Source organism: Halichoerus grypus, chromosome 10 (assembly GCF_964656455.1).
Source record: "Halichoerus grypus chromosome 10, mHalGry1.hap1.1, whole genome shotgun sequence".
NCBI classification, from domain to species: domain Eukaryota; kingdom Metazoa; phylum Chordata; class Mammalia; order Carnivora; family Phocidae; genus Halichoerus; species Halichoerus grypus.
The window spans coordinates 94,202,090-94,218,172 of record NC_135721.1 but is presented as its reverse complement, the minus strand read 5'-3'; the positions used below and the strand labels follow the sequence as shown (position 1 = coordinate 94,218,172).

Genomic DNA, 16,083 nt, shown 5'->3' with positions numbered 1-16,083 from the left:
ATTGACCACAAGAGGGCAATAGAACACAATGTTAAAACCATGCCCCTACAAGCATCTCTACCTAGTATTTTAACTAGCACAACACTATATTTTAAATTTCACATATACGCTTTCAAATTAGATTTGATGAAGAATAATGATAAAATGTAAATAAAATGTTTTTTTGCTTCACGGCACAAAGATGTCTCAGAAGTTCGGTCATAAGTAGTTTGCAGTTACCTCCATGGCCCAAGCTACTTCAGAACTGAATTTAGAGCATACTCATGCCAATAATGGATACAGACAGAACTGTCCGTATGATAAATTAACAATTTACACAATAGAGGTAAAACCACATCAGTTTAGCATGTATCTCGTGTGCAAAATTTATAAGCTTTGTCAATCATATCTAGTCTTATAGTAAGCACTGGCATCCAGAGCTTAAAACATTGCTACAGATCAGGGTCTGCAAACTATGGCCTGTCATCCAAATCCAGCCTGCCAAGTGACTTTCATAAAGTTCTTTATGAACACAGCCATGTTTCTTTGTTACGTGCTGCCCACGGCTCCTTTCTCACTGTGAAAGCAGAGCTGAGGAGCTGCAACCGAGCCCACACAATCAACAAAGTCTGAAATATTATTATCTGGTCCTTTACTCTATACGACCCCTATCCTCAATTATATGCCCTCTAGGACCTTGATGATTTCAAATCAAATTAAATGGTTACCAAGTACCTTCCATGTGTACAACAGGAACCCAACAGGGCAACATTAATGAAGAGAATAGGGTAGATTTTAAAATCAGGGATTATTATGATAAAAGAATATTTTGGCACCATGACATATACAGTATAGGTTAGAAAGGGATGACATAGCAGGTGTGGGGCTCCAGGGAGCATGCTGCTAACCATAGTCAAAGGAAAAGGAGGGAGCGGGAGTGAGAAAGCCTCCTGCATGACTTGCCCAGTGATGGCTTACAGGAGGAGCAGGAGACAAGGAGCACAGGAGGGCGAAAATTAATATGCACATAAGAACACGAGTCCCGTTAAAGAAGTGGTCAGGTCATGAGGAGAAGCTGATGTTATGGAAGAAACTAAGCTAAGCTTTCGCTTCATTATCATTAAGACACCACTAGTATATCAGACAAGATCACCAGTGGGCATTTCAAAACGCAAGTGTGCAAACAAGAAGCAAGGTCCAGACAAAAGGCTTGACTGGGAGTCTCATGCCACGGAGCTGCTGGCTCTGCACAAGCAGTTGAAGGCCCTAGGGAGGCAAGTGTGGAGTTACAGAAGAGGCTCAAGCCCAGAATCTTGCTTGACTCTTGGAATCTGGGGTCAAATAAAAAGGGGCCAAGAAATGAGACAGAGAAGACTCAGTTAGGGAGTAGGAAGAACCAAGGCAGTGCTGAGATCCAAAACCAGAAAAATATTTTATAAGGGGAATTTTCATTGAAGCTTAAACTAATATTTTCTTAAGTCAAACATTTTTATTCATTAAAATACAAAATAAGGTAAAACCTCCAGATTGCTATGGATTACACTGGGACTTTCATTCTTGGCTGATTTCTCCTTAATGACAGTCTCCGAAGTGAAGGGGTTAATCACTATCAGAAGTCTTGCCCCTCCACAAAAAGCTCTTCATGGTGCGCATACATGCTTCACGTTGTGGGCACAGGATTCCTCCCCTTCTCCCCACCAGTCATGGTCTCTGCCATTCATGGGCCTCACCCTCTGTGCAGGTGCCCAGACTCAAAAGCTACTCCCCATCACATTAACACACCCACAGAAGAGCCAGGCTCTGTCTCCCAGGGCACCGGTACCAAGAGGCAGGCGGCCAGTGGCTCCACCCCACACCACAGAGCTACTGTCTTTCCCTGCACCGCGGGTTCTGCTTCCTCTGTCCGAGTTTCCCCACAGCAGCACTACTGACACTGGGGCCTGATGTTCTCTGTCATGGGGTAGTGGAATGGAGGCCCTGTCCTGTGCCTATAGGAGAATCACTGGCTACTACCCACTAGATGCCAGTAGCACTGCCCTCTTCCCAGTTGTGACAACCAAAAATGTCTCCAGACAATGCCCAAGGTCCCCTGGGGGGCAGAGCCAGCCCCGGTTGTCGCTCAGGGCTGCTAATCGTTGCTGGCCTCTGATCTATCTCTGCTGTCTTCTTCCTCACTTGCACCCTTCTTTCTTGTTTGCACTTCCCCTTCCTTTTCACCCACCACCACAGTGTCCACCACCCGGCTGCTCTATCAGTGTCAGCCCTTGCTTTCCCCTTATTCCCCTCCCTTCCCAGCTTTTTCCTCTTATGTCATAAATACTTCTATCAACGTGCATTCCATGGGTGTTTGCAGGGAAAGTACAACCGTCTGCAGGGCCTCCACAGAGCTCCCTCGGGCCCTCAGGACAACACCAGCCTGGGGCTCCTCTTTGCCATGTTCATTTGTTGATGAGTACTCAGCAAGGGCTTTCTTCCCACCTACCTCCGGGTTTCAAGTTTCTTATGGACACATGAGGGTATTTTGGGGATGATTTGCTCATATATAGAATTTCCCCTCCATGTGTAGAAATTTTACAAAAAAATCTTAAAAAATCATAAACATAATCACAACACTCCACATGACAAATTAAAAGCAGGATTAGAGGGATCATTATTCAGTCCTGCAATGTAGCCCAACTTATCAACAGTATTTCTTGCAGTACTATGAGCAAAAGAACATGAACAAAACTCTCTTCAATTTCATGAACTTACAACACACATGCACACAAACACACACACACACACACACACACACACTAACCTGACGAAAGACTTCATTCACAAAGTTGACATAACCTCGTGTTGACAAGAGAATCCGCTGCACCATTTCATACACAGTGCGGTGCTCTTCTTCAATGCTACAAAGGCTGGAGTTGCTGAGTCTTCGGTCAGACAAGGTGCTGCTGTTGGAATGGTTTTTGTCCTGCTCTGCAGGCCCGCCGCCATCCAGCTCCGCCGGCACCCTCTCTTGCCCCACACCACCACCAACAGTCTGGAAGAAAGCCATTACCACTTCTGAGTGAGCCTCTTTGACACACAAGAACACCCAGTGAAACTGAAGACTTGCTTTATTTTAAAGAACTCTAGTTACCATCAACTTGAAGGCAAGCTAGACACCAGCACTGCTCGAAGCACAAGGGGCCCCAGACGTGTACTCACCAATTTCCCAACTCACCAGCTAACCCCTCCCCAACTTGGTTATTTTAACAGGAAAACACTAAATTATTGCAGGGAGGGAAGCTGTGAAATTTTCTCAATCTAAAAACTTTAACTTATATTTGCAAAATCATAGTACAAATTGTGTCAATGAATTTATACTATGATCACCTTTGGTTTCTAAATTCAGCAGTTACTCTATGGTCACAGAGATTTGAAAGTTCAGTGGATTTTTTGCAGCCACAATGTTGGAAAGCATCATTTGATTCATGAGACTAAGTGACACCTGATGGAGGAGTGTCAAGATCTTTAGAGGGTATTTTATGAGAAGAATCTTGATCTGAGTTTTATATTCAGAATCTCACATTGAACTTAACTGAAATACTTACAAAACGTTAAATATTTAGAAGGCTTTAAGAGCACAAAAAAAATAAAATAATTCATGCAATGACTCACATGTTTATTGTGGATTTCTGCTCTCATCTCCCCATAGAATTAAAGGTTTCCTCCAAATATAATACACGTATAATTTTGCTTCATTTTTGTAAATTCCACTATCATTTTAAGTGTCAAAAATGTATAACCCAAATACCACTAAAATTCTACCCACTGTGAATATTTTTTACAACAAATGATAAGATATGAGTAGTACAAAATAGTAATTTCAGTAACTACCAAGGACAGTTTGAAAGCACATATCCAAATAGCAATCTCTAGGGAAAATTAATGGAAGATTATATTTATAATAATTTTTCTCTTCATGCCTTAGCTACTAAGTCTGTGTGGCTTATCAAAGGTACTGTCATACTGTCAGATGAGCTGTCCTATAGAAATTATTTCATCCTTTTGATGCATCAACTATCTTCATAGAAAAATAAAATTTTACTCATTTTTACTGACATATATATTTAATCTGTAAACTATGGAGGTTGGATTAAGTCTAATGTCTCTCTTGTGGCTCAATAACCTGTGACTCTTTGATCAATAACTCCCATTCTCCCCCACAGGCCAAAGAAAGAGGGAAAAAAAACCCATGTACATATGTACATATATAGCAAATTAAAAATGATCACAAATTCTATGATTCCCCCTTCCCTTTGATCCACATGGGCTCTGTGACTGTGTTAACCAGTGGAATAGAGTGGAAGAGACCTGTGCCAGTTTCAGGCCCAGGTCCAAGAGGTTGACAGTTACCACTTCCCATCTCTTGGAACATTTGGTACTGGAGCTCTGAGCAGCCAGGGAAGAAGTCCAACGACCCTGTTAGAGAGGCCCAGCTGAGCCCCGCCTTCCAACTGCACCCATCAAAGTAACAGGCATGTGAATAAAGTCATCCTGAACCCTCCAGACCAACCAGCCGCCAGCTGAAGACCACCACCCACTGACCTCAGTTAACGCCGTATGAAGCACAAGAATTGTCCAACCAGATCCTGCCCAAATTTCTGACCCAAAAAGTATATGTAACACGACAAAAGGGTTGTTGTTTTAAACTACCAAGTTTTGAAGTCATTAGATAACTAATTGGGTAACACAGCAATTAGGTAGCTAAAATAATGTAAACAAAGATATATGTTTAAAGGCACCAAGTAATTTTTAAAAAGTGCTCTGAACATACTGAAAAACAGAAACAGACCCATAAATACATAGAACAAACTGGTAAGTTGCCAAAGAGGAGGCAGTGGGTGAAGAAGCAAAATGGGTGAAGGGCAATGGGAGACATAAGCTTCCAGTTATGAAATTAATAAGTCACGGGATGAAAGGCACAGCATAGGGAATATGGTCGATGGTACTGTATGGTGAGCATAGCACAACATACAGACTTGTCAAATCCTATGTTGTACACCTGAAACTAACATAACATTGTGTGTCAACTATACTTCAATTAAAAAAATCAAAATAAGTTTAAAAAAATTAAAAGTGAACTCTGTTATCCAAATAGGACATAAGAGATGGATTTCCCATCTGCCATAAACTGAAAACGACTTCTCTTGATAGAACAATGCTTTCCTTAGTCTTAGTCCCTACTCCCTCCGCAGAAGGCTACTTTCTGAAAACATCTATATGTTTTGACAGACGTTTATAACTACAGTGAGTGATTAAGAGTGAACACAAACTGATAATCCAAGTTTCCTCATTTCTTGTCTCTTTTATGAAGATTAACAGTAAAAGCATACATAAGAATTAACCACAGAGAGAGGTCCATTTTCCACCCGCTACAATCAAGCTGGAATTCTCAACTATTATTTAGTATTAGTTGATTCTGGTGGCAGATGCAAAAATGGTTTTCACTTCTTTGGCACATGATGAAGCCTTAGTCTGTGAAACAGACTTATCAGCTTGGCCCAGGCCTGCACTGCAAGGGTTCAGGAAATTGCATGATACAAGCTGCCACTTAACCCTTCCCATCAACCCTCCCCAACATCTGGTTTCTTCTCAGACCTGTTCACTGTCAGGGTCAAGCTAAAGGGGGACACCCACAAGGCAGGTGTGAAACGAGAGGATGCAACCACTGTGCTGGTGGTGATGCCTGAGGCCACTGAATGCCCCTGTCATGATTCTCCTACACAGTTGGGGGCAGCCTGTACTGCCTCGGTAGAGGCTCTGGGACACAGAAATTACTAGAGTGGGAGTCAACAAAAAAATTAATATACAAATTCCTATAGGGTTGTCAATTTGTGGGATTCACTTTTTCTAACTGTTCATCCCACAAAATACAATTTCAGGAAACCCACAGCCCATGAATCATTATTGAAGGGTATATTCAGACATAATAAAAAGTGTAACTAAGGGTTATCATACAAATATCATACAAAAAACCGGTATCATCTCAAATTTTTTTTCATTGCCAAATGGACTTTTATGGGTTTTAATGTCAATTAATATGCTTATAGAACTGGTAAAGAACGGTCACTGATGAAATCTTAAAATCACCACTCTGCTTTCTCTAATGTATGAAGTACTTTTATCTCATACAAAAATGAATTACTAAGGACTAAACAATACTTCACTGAACACATTTTCAGCTGAAATGATGCACCAAGAATGTACAGCTTTGTTCAGGTTTATGCTGTTGTTGTCAACATAGTATACGGACGTAAGAGCAACTGTCTTTTCATTCTCCCATGAGTATTTGTTATACCAGATTCTACAAGTGGTAAGAAAACTTAGTCTAGAAGATGCACTAAGTCCTCTCCTCCCTGGTGAAAAATACTGTTAAGGTATTAGTTTTAGATCCGGAAGCAAATTCACTTTGGAAAAAAACACACCAAAAAACCCCTCAAACATGACCTTTAATACAGTGATAAGAGCAAAAGTGTAAACTCCATTTGGAAACAGCACTTAAAATATTGTTTTGAAGGGCTTTTACAAGAGCAGTATATTCTTTGAAAAAAGATTTGGATCAACTGATTAAGTAATTCACTTTACATAGGCCAAATTATATTAAATTTGAAATTCCAAACAAAAACTTTCAGGAGACAAATGAAATTATATGTGCTTTTATTCCTACAACTGTCTCCAAAATCTAATATTCAATTATTTAAATTGCTGCTTTTTCTCATGCACAATGCATATGAAGAAAGGAACACAGACACATGTGAGATGAAGTGGGAAAAAGAGCTGTGAGGCACAGAAGGGAGTACAGGAGGTAACTGATCAGCTGAATAATGACCCCCCCAAAGATGTCCATGCCCTAATCCCCAGAACCTTTGAGTATCTTACCTTACCTGGCAAATGGGATTTAGCAGGTGTGATTAAATTAAGGTGTGAGAGGGAGAGATTATCCTGGATTATCTGGGTGGTCCCAATGTAGTCATGAGGACCCACAGGAGATAGGAGGATCAGATACAGAAGGCAATGTGAAGATGGAAACAGAGGGAGAAAAGGTGATGTAATGAAGGGCTGCAAGCCAGGGAATGCAGGCAGCCTCTAGAAGCTGGACAAGGCAAGAAAATGGATTCTCCTCTAGAGTCTCCAGAAGGAACACAGACCTGCCAACACCCTGATTTTACCACACTGAGACTGATTTTGAACTTCTGACTTCCAAAACTGCAAGATAATAAATTTGTGTTGTTCCAAGCCACTGAAAGTTTGTAATTTGCTATAGCAGCACTAGAAAACTACTATAATAACTCACCGTGAGGCATATTGAGAGTCTATACAATGGCAGCAACCATTTCTAGGTATGGCCATCTGCAGGGTGTGGTAGCACTGGGCCTGGATAGTTGTCTGCCCAGCATCCATTCCCCCTCCCTAATGGAACCCCAGTGCTCCATGTGCCTCCTCCCCTGTAGCGCAGGTGACTCACGGGAAGCTGGTCCCATCCACAGTACCAGGGAAGTGTTCTGTCATGGAAGCCAGTCATGTCCCTCCTGGGCCATTCACATAGCCAGCTTAGTGCCTTGTTATTGTTCTAGGAGAGACAAGTAACCTAGGTTGTCCCACTCAGACAAAAGGGAAGGGCTTTACAGAAAATATCTGGGTTGTCTCTGAACATGAACAAGGAAGGCAGTGACCCCACTGCTGGCAGCCATCTTATAATCAACAGGGTGTGGAAGAAAAACCTGCCAGAGGGAAAGAGCAGAGGAGGGAAAACTGTAGGGGATCATGGAGAGAGTGTGAATAAAAACCACATTCTCTGCCAGCCCTGCCATGAGCTTCTTCTTTATGAGATTAAAATATTTCTTTTTTATCTTTAAGACAGTTTGAGTTATGGAGTCTTTTTCTGTTAGGATAATACAACCATCCAAACTGATTCAGGAAGTTAGACCTTTATGGACACTAAGAAAGCCAGATAATAAAAGTAGATGACTCACAAGTGTGAATGACCAACTAAGGAAAAAAACTAAAACCTTGAATCAGTGGTTAATCTACTATTCTTGCTACTTCTCATCATCCAAATGTATTTTTCAAGAATGAGAAACTTACTTTCAATACAGTGATGGTTTTCTGAAATTTTGAAACCAGGTAGGAAAAAGTCATAGCCTTTAAATAGACTGTTTTGAACTGACTTAACAACCACACAAGATACAATGTAAAATTTATCCGAGTGTGACTGAGTTTCTTATATATGATTTCATACAAATTTTTGTCTACCTGATGATTTTTACTTTTTGTCTACCTGATGGGTGAATAAAGGTCTCTCAACATGGTCCAGAACTAACGGTGTTCCCCGGCTCATAGTGAAATCCAGGGTCATTTTTATTTCCTCTTCTGTGAACTTTTCTTTCATCTCCTTTTGTCTGTTTTTCAATTGGACTGTTTGTCTTATCAATTTGTAGGCATTCTCTATATATCAGAGGCATGAACTCCTTTAACAGCTCTGATGTTACAGATGCTTTTCACAGTCTGTTGCCCACATGTGGCTTTACTCTATCTTTTGACATACAAACCTTTTTCAAATTTTTAAAATAAAGTGGAACCTCATTTCTTCTGTGGCTTATGGGTCTTACTTATCTCTACCTAATTTATACATTCCCCTAGATTGTCCCCTAAATTCTTTATCATTTTGGTTTTATATTTAGACCTTAAATCAATTTAGAACTCAAATCAATCTGACATCTGTGATATGAAGCAAGGTTCTGAGAAAGAGAAAGACAGACAGACTGACAGTTCTTTCAGCCCTGAGGGTTATAGATTAGATTCAATATTCAGTGCTACTCTGTCTCATTTTCTAGAAGGAACTTGTGGTTTCTGTCTGGAACTCTGATAATTTTTTCTTAATCCCTGAAAGTCAAATAGGTTTATGTCTGTTTAGGTTTGTGTCTGTTTAGCTAATTCTCCCTGAGACTTGAAGGCCTTGTTAATCTAAGGCATGACTTTTTTTCAACTCAAGTAAATTCTGCATTCCTTCAAATTATCACTTCTGATTTTTTCTCCTTTTGTCCTCATGTCTTGCAAGGTAGGTCTGGACCTGACCTCAGATCATATTTATTCTTTTCTGATTTCCATCTCTTTGAATTTTTCCTTAGTGTTGTGGGATATTCCTTTTGAAAATCAATTTTGTTCTCAGCAGTGATCATTACTGTGTTTTACAGTTTACCTATTAGATTTTTAAACTAATGAATTTAAGGTTTTTTAAAGCTTTTTTTATTTTTTTAAAGATTTTTAAAATTTATTTGACAGAGAGCGAGAGCAAGAGAGCGAGCACAAGCAGGGGGAGCAGCAGAGGGAGAGGGAGAAGCACACTCCCCACTGAGCAGGGAGCCCGCCTCGGGACTCCATCCCAGGACCCCGGGACCATGACCTGAGCCGAAGGCAGACACTTAACTGACTGAGCCATCCAGGCACCCCAAAGCTTTCTTTTAAAATCTTCAGTAAGTCTTTTGTTGCTCTTACTGTAATTGTATTCCCCTCAGACTTCTTTGAAAATGTTTCTCCAGTTCTTTAGTCAGTTCTTATCAATGAGGACACGTGCTCTGGACCTCAGTTTGGTGCTCTTCCATCAAGATGCTAATTGTCACTCAAGTGTGTGCACTCTTCCAGCTGAGGCCTAGTCACGCTTCTGGGAACTCCAGGGCATCAGCAAACCTGCTCTAAGTGAACCACACTTTGTGCATAAAACCATGTCCCTGCCATGAAGCAGCTGCTCTCTAACCTCTCCAAGTGGTCCTGCTCCACCCAGCGCAAAGTCCCTAAGCAACTCAGCCTGCTGGGAAAGCCCTTTTTGTCTGTGACTAAGGACCGCAAGAGAGGGAAGATACACCACAGGCCCCACACAGAAAGAGGTCTTTGGGGTGCCTGGGTGGCTCAGTCGGTTAAGTATCTGCCTTCAGCTCAGGTCATGATCTCAGGGTCCTGAGATCAAGCCCCACATTGGGCTCCTTGCTCTGCGGGGAGCCCGCTTCTCCCTCTCCTCCCCGCTTGTACTCTCACTATCTCTCCTTCTCTCTCAAATAAATAAATAAAATCTTTAAAAAAAAAAAAAAGAAAGAGGTCTTTACTGAAGGCCTTGGAGAGAGACAGCCTTTTCTTCCAGGATTTCCATCATGGCACCCCGAAATCCTGAGATGCTCTTCTACTCCTTCCCCTGAGATCCCAGAAGGGCAGTTGGCAGTCTCACGGGTCCTTCCCATGGCCCACCTACATGATTCCTAAGGGCCTTCCTGGTGCTGGGGATTGGCGAAGGCAACACAGGCCCCTGGTCTTATGCTCTGAGGTCACTGTTACTTGAGCAAAGGAGGGAAAATGAGAGGGAGCCAGGAGTCTGTGCACAATAGCCATCTTCTCAGAATGTCTCCCTGGCCCCCAAGATCGCCTGGTCATGCAATGTCAACAGAGCACTGCAAGTGCTACCTCAGAGCTCCCTCTGACACCTCAGCAATATAGAGAGAGCCCACCAATAAAACCAATCCCGATAACCAACATCCTTGAAGAACCAAAATCCTAATAATCAATTACTTTGGTATGTGTTAGTGTATTCTTACCTACGTAAAAGATAAGAAGAAGATGAATGACACACCTGTATGATTTTGGGCAGTACATCAACTCCATTTTTAGTGTTTTGGGTTGTAGTTAGATACTTTTTTTCCAAAAAGAAAGTTACAATCCATTTAATAAAAACAACACGAGCTGCCATGTATGGAATTTTTGTACTGTAAATGTTTTCATTGTCTCGAGCTGTAGTAATGTACACTGGCTTTGGTCTCAAATGGGGGATGTCTGGAAGAAAACAGAATACATGATTAGGTTAGTGAGTGTAACCCCCACAAACGGTTCAGTTTCTAACTAAGCAGATATATATTTGGTCGTATGAATAGCAACTAAAATTAAAGAACCAGAAACTATTAAAGATGACATCTTTTGGTAGACTTCTTTCTGATTCTGCCTTGCAACCTGACCAAGATGGGACGGTGGCTACTGTTAACTGTTTGCTTGTTACAGCTAGGGCATATGGCTATGGAAGTACTAAGCTAATAACTATTTTTAACAAATTTGAGAAACGATATGAGATTATAAGAATAAAAATATTTTCACATACAACTAATTTAATCTCATTTTATGATTGAAACAAATCTAAAAGCATAGACATTTTTCATCATTTTAGGCATTTTATTATTTTTTAAATCATTTTAGATATTTTAACATCCAATACTACACTAATCAAATCCATGGGACTTTAGTTTTATATCCTTTTCCCTTTAGATGAATCCAAAGAATAGAATCAGTATAAACTACTTTATGTCTGAAAGAATTCATCTTTGAGGTATCGGACACCACCATTTCCAAAGAATTAATAAGAAGTCCCCTTCTCATTCTTTAAATTTCATAATCAATACAAAAAATTACATGGTATTGGATTCGAGCTACTACTTGTTGTATGTCCAACTCTCTTACTAACTTTTATACACCTGGAGGTACCTGCATGAGGCAGACAAGTTCTCAACAAATAAATTTAAGTTCAGCATATTAAAGTATACTGTGTTTTCCACAGTGAATATAGACTATTTATAAAATGAGAAACAAGTTCTGAAAACAATACCCACATATATATAGCTAACAAATACTTATTGCAGTACCTCTAAAGGTTAGTACTTCTACATCTTTCAAAATCAAGCTTCTGCTGTTTTCCTCTGATCCAAGTGTGCACACGTGTGTGTATATGTAAATAAACACCCAAGACAACTGAGTTAGTAGTCCACATTCCCCAGATGGATTAATGTCTGTTGTAAACTTTTCCCCTCCAAAATTGTTCCTGATTATTCATTTTAACTAATTTTGCCTGCTTTAAAATAAAAGGGAGAAGAAAATTTGCCTCCCCTCCCCAGCACGAATCTAAGGGATACTTCTGTCCTGTGAGCCTTCATTTTTCATAGAAGAAAAACTTTACCAGCAAAATTAGAAATTCCCTTATGGTTTCCTTCCTTTCTGGTTTCCCAGCTGCCCAAACATCGGCTCCTCCATAAGAAGCTGTAAGTAGCACCTGCTGGATGAAGATCCAGGATAAAAGAAAGGGCCTACTGTGGGCAGCTGTGTGGCCTGGGCTGGCCTGCCTCACCACTGGGCAAGGCCTGGGGTCACCATACCCCACCATCCATAAGAGAAGACTTAAGGAAATGCAAACTTTAACATCCTGGTGTGATATAATGAACACTGCCTTCAATAAACAGTTTCAATAAAATAGAGCCATTAAAAGATTTTAAATATAATTATACCAAAAAGAATCATGACACATGTTGAATTATTTCTAAGTACAGGAGCTCCAGTCCCCTTTATTGCTATGAGCTGAGGTACAAATATGTAGTTTGTACAAATAGGTAAAATCATTTATTAGGAAACTTTAAACCTCTTACAATAAAGTTACCATTAAATATAAGAATAAAATGACTATTTTACTTAAAAATAAACAAAGGTCACTTTGAAAGAGAATGGACAGCTTCCCTATGGACATCCTCTAGACACGGCCCAATCAGTACTTACCAAGTACAGGTTTGTAGATGTTTGTTAACTTAGTAAATGATGGAAATAAATGAGGAAGATAATACTTTCGAAACAATGTAAAAAGAAATTTAAAACCAGTATCTTGATTCTCCTTATTCTTCCACTCCAAGCTTGCAGCCTTTGGATAATATGTGGGAAAGAACATATGTACATTTACATTTCAACTTAATGTCTACTAAACTGAAATGCTGTTATTGTATTAAAATTCTGATCCTAAATTAAAAAAAAAATCATGGTGACAAATAATGTTGACAATCATGTAATGAAATTATATCTTAAAACTCAAACGATGACAAGAATGAATACTTTAAAACAAAAGTTAACTATGTTAAAGATATTTTGACTTAGTATTAAAAAAAAGTCACCCAATGATAGATATCATATGTTTTTAAACTTGCTCTACTCATCACGCCTATATTTTTTTCCACCTGTTCTCTATAATGACTTAACATTCTTTCTGCCCTTAAAACATTTAGTCAGATGTAATCCGGTACTTTTTTTTTTAAACTCAAAAAGGGCCATTTATAATAAGCAGGAATTAAGGAAATAATCCCTTGCAAGAATTTCACCCAATGTTACCTATATGAAAAATCAGTATCATCAGAAGGCAAAGCTACAGAAACTTGGAAAGTGCACTGTCCTTATTAAATGCAATCCACAGGCTAAGATAAGCCAGGCCTGCCAGTCCAGCTACACCTGTCACGGGTTCTTAATACTGGTTAGAACACAGAGCACTCTAAAGCAGAGCTTCCCAACCTCCTTCATGACACACGCAGCCCACTTAGAAAGTGGAAACATTTGTGCAGCATCTGAGGTCAAGGGATGAGGGGCTTTGGCCGCCCCTGGGGCAGAGGGACTCTGTGTTGGCAACCTGTCGGCAGTTCTCCGGGGTAAGCCAAGGGAGAAACTCTGCTCTGAGGACCCAGTAGAGAGAAGGGAGGGAAGAAGAGTGGGATGGACATGCACATACAAGTCTGCACATGATTCAGGGGGTTCACAGTCTGCATAAAAGTCCCCACCCTATATTACCGGCATCCTTCCGTCAGTGGGATTCTGGAGATTATGTGATATCTGAGGTTGCACAGCTCATTAGTGACACATCTAGAATGAGACCCAAGTGCCCCAACACATCCAACTTCTCGATACTCCATGCCAATCTCCGGGGACAGATGGAATACCCTACCGCTTCTGAACAGGTAGAGTTTGAAATGCAGGTGGAATGGGCCAGTAGGGCCAAAATGCACAGCTTCTAGAAGACAGCAGAATACTCCAGTCTGTTCTCGGCATTTTGGAATCCTTGTGTTTCTTGTGCTGGCTAAAGGAAATGGAAGAGGAGAGCAGATAAGATTGCCCAATAGGACAGAGTAGTCAGAAAGGGAGACAAGGACTGAATCTTGAGGGACAGCAGAGAGAAACAGTCCCCTAAAGAAAACTGGCCAAGAAGAAAGGGAGGAGGAAAGAAGGAAGACAACATTAGGGGAGGAGAGAATATCATGAAGGGGCCATGTCAGATCACCTGAAAGATTAAGTAAGGCAAACACTAAAGTGTCCTTCCTCTGGACTTGACCTCTAAACCTCCTTCAGGGTCTTGGGCCTCCATCTTAGCAGTGACAGGGCAGAGGCAGGTAGTAGTGAGTGTCAGGAGAGAAAGTGGACTGAGCAGAGATTATAAAGTCAACAAACTTGGTTGTGGAGGACACAGAGACTGGACAGAGTTCCCAGGAAGAATTCAGAGATAGGAGAAGTGTTGGCTGAGAGAAAAGAATTCAGTAGCTTTTTTTGAACCATATCAGAAATGTAGACTAGAGAAAAGGGATCACCTACTGAAATCACAAACTAATGATACTAACTCCGTATTCAGTTGGTAAACAGAGAAAGGAACATGTGACATCAAGTAGGTCTGTGCTGGTGGCACAAAGAGATAACATCATATGCTTTTGCCCAAATCTTCCTGCCTGCTCTGCCTATTCCTGATCTGCCAGTTCAGCTTCCGGGCCTGCCTCCTCCTCCATCCTGCCTTGCTAGCATAGGTTCAGGGGTCAGGAAGAAGCGAAGAGGCAAAAATAGATTAATATACTATGAGGTAATAGAAAATACATATGGGTCTCTGCCCCCACTTCCTGGCATAGAGCCCCTAAAACCCTTGTAATTTCCTAAGTGATAAGAGCACAGGGAGCATCTTTTGTTCTAATAACACAACTCTGGGCGGGGGGGGGGGAGGGGGGGGTGCTCCCAGATGGCTCCTGAGTGAGGGCTAGTCACCAGAAAGACCATGCCATGATTAGAACTTAGAATTTTCAGCACCCCCACCCCAACCCCTCCATTCCTCCAGAGAGGGGAGAGGGGCTGGAAGCAGAGCATGTCTATGTGAGGAAGCCTCCATAAAAATCCCAGTAGCAGGGGTTTCAGGGAACTTCCAGGTGAGTGAACACATCCATGTACTGGGAGAGTGACAAACCCCAACTCCACAGGAACAGGCATTCCTAGGCTTGGGACCCTCCCAGACTATGCCCTTTGTGTGTCTGCATCTGGCTGTTCATCTGTATCTTTTATCATATCCTTTAATAAACTGGTAAATGAAAACAAATGTTTCCCAGAGTTCTTTAAGCCACTCTAGCAAAGCAGCTGCACCTGAGGAGGAGCTGTGGGAACCTCTGATTTGTAGCTAAGTTGTAGAGAAGCTGTGGGTAACCTGGGGCCTTCCTACTTGTGACTAACACCTGAATGTGATGGAACAGGCTCATGGGACTGAGCCCTTAACCTGTGGGATCTGATGCCATCTCAAGGCAGACAGGACACCCAGCTGGTGTTGCAGAGTCGCCTGGTGAGGGAAAAACCCACACATCCAGTAACCACAAGTGTTAGAAGCCAAGTGTTCTGTGTGAATGCGGTAATAATACGAAAGTAGATGGAGAACTGAATTTTTTCCTTTACATACACACTCACACAAAATAGTATGTATGCCAGGTCTTTGCTGATGTGAACTGGCATATATTCTATTTCTAGTGAAGTATCACGAAGAATCACCTCAAAGAAAAAGCAAAGATACAAAATATGAGCAGGAAGAAAAGAAGCAATGTTTTCTCTTTCCGGTCGAGAGTACGACCATTACTGAATTATATCCATGATTTCGCTCTTACCTGAATAACCATATATTTCAACAGTATTTGAAGAAAAAAGCATGTTTGGTCCTCAGCGATCTTTTCCCCTGATACGGCTGGTAGGAGTGGAGTGATTTCTTCTGGATATATCTTTGCTGCAGAGTGGAAAAAGTTACCCTCTATTAACTAACTGCCAAGTTTCTTGAAAACTCACAGGATACAAATGGCTGCCATTAATACTGCCATTAATACTCCCAGGAGGCCACTATTGTCCTCCCATGAATGCTGCATGAAAATACACAGCTGGGTGAGCAGATGAATGTCCACTCATGAAACAATCATGTGAGGACAATAAACAGTAGTTTTGGAT

At 41.1% G+C, this 16,083-nt stretch overlaps 1 protein-coding gene across 8 annotated transcripts in view; it reads right to left on the bottom strand.

Annotated features, from left to right (window-relative positions):
- The window catches only part of RALGAPA2 (Ral GTPase activating protein catalytic subunit alpha 2), a 334,693-nt gene that overhangs the window by 244,154 nt on the left and 74,456 nt on the right, over positions 1–16,083 (bottom strand). For 7 of the 8 annotated variants that reach the window (XM_036085370.2, XM_036085371.2, XM_036085373.2 and 4 more), the window contains exons 7-10: positions 15,753–15,868; positions 12,592–12,730; positions 10,634–10,833; positions 2,780–3,010 (exon numbers count right to left, since the gene is read on the bottom strand). In XM_036085370.2, coding sequence (XP_035941263.1) covers positions 2,780–3,010; positions 10,634–10,833; positions 12,592–12,730; positions 15,753–15,868 — 686 coding nt within the window. The remainder of the gene's footprint in view (positions 1–2,779; positions 3,011–10,633; positions 10,834–12,591; positions 12,731–15,752; positions 15,869–16,083) is intronic. The other variant, XM_078056860.1, reaches the window with a different exon arrangement.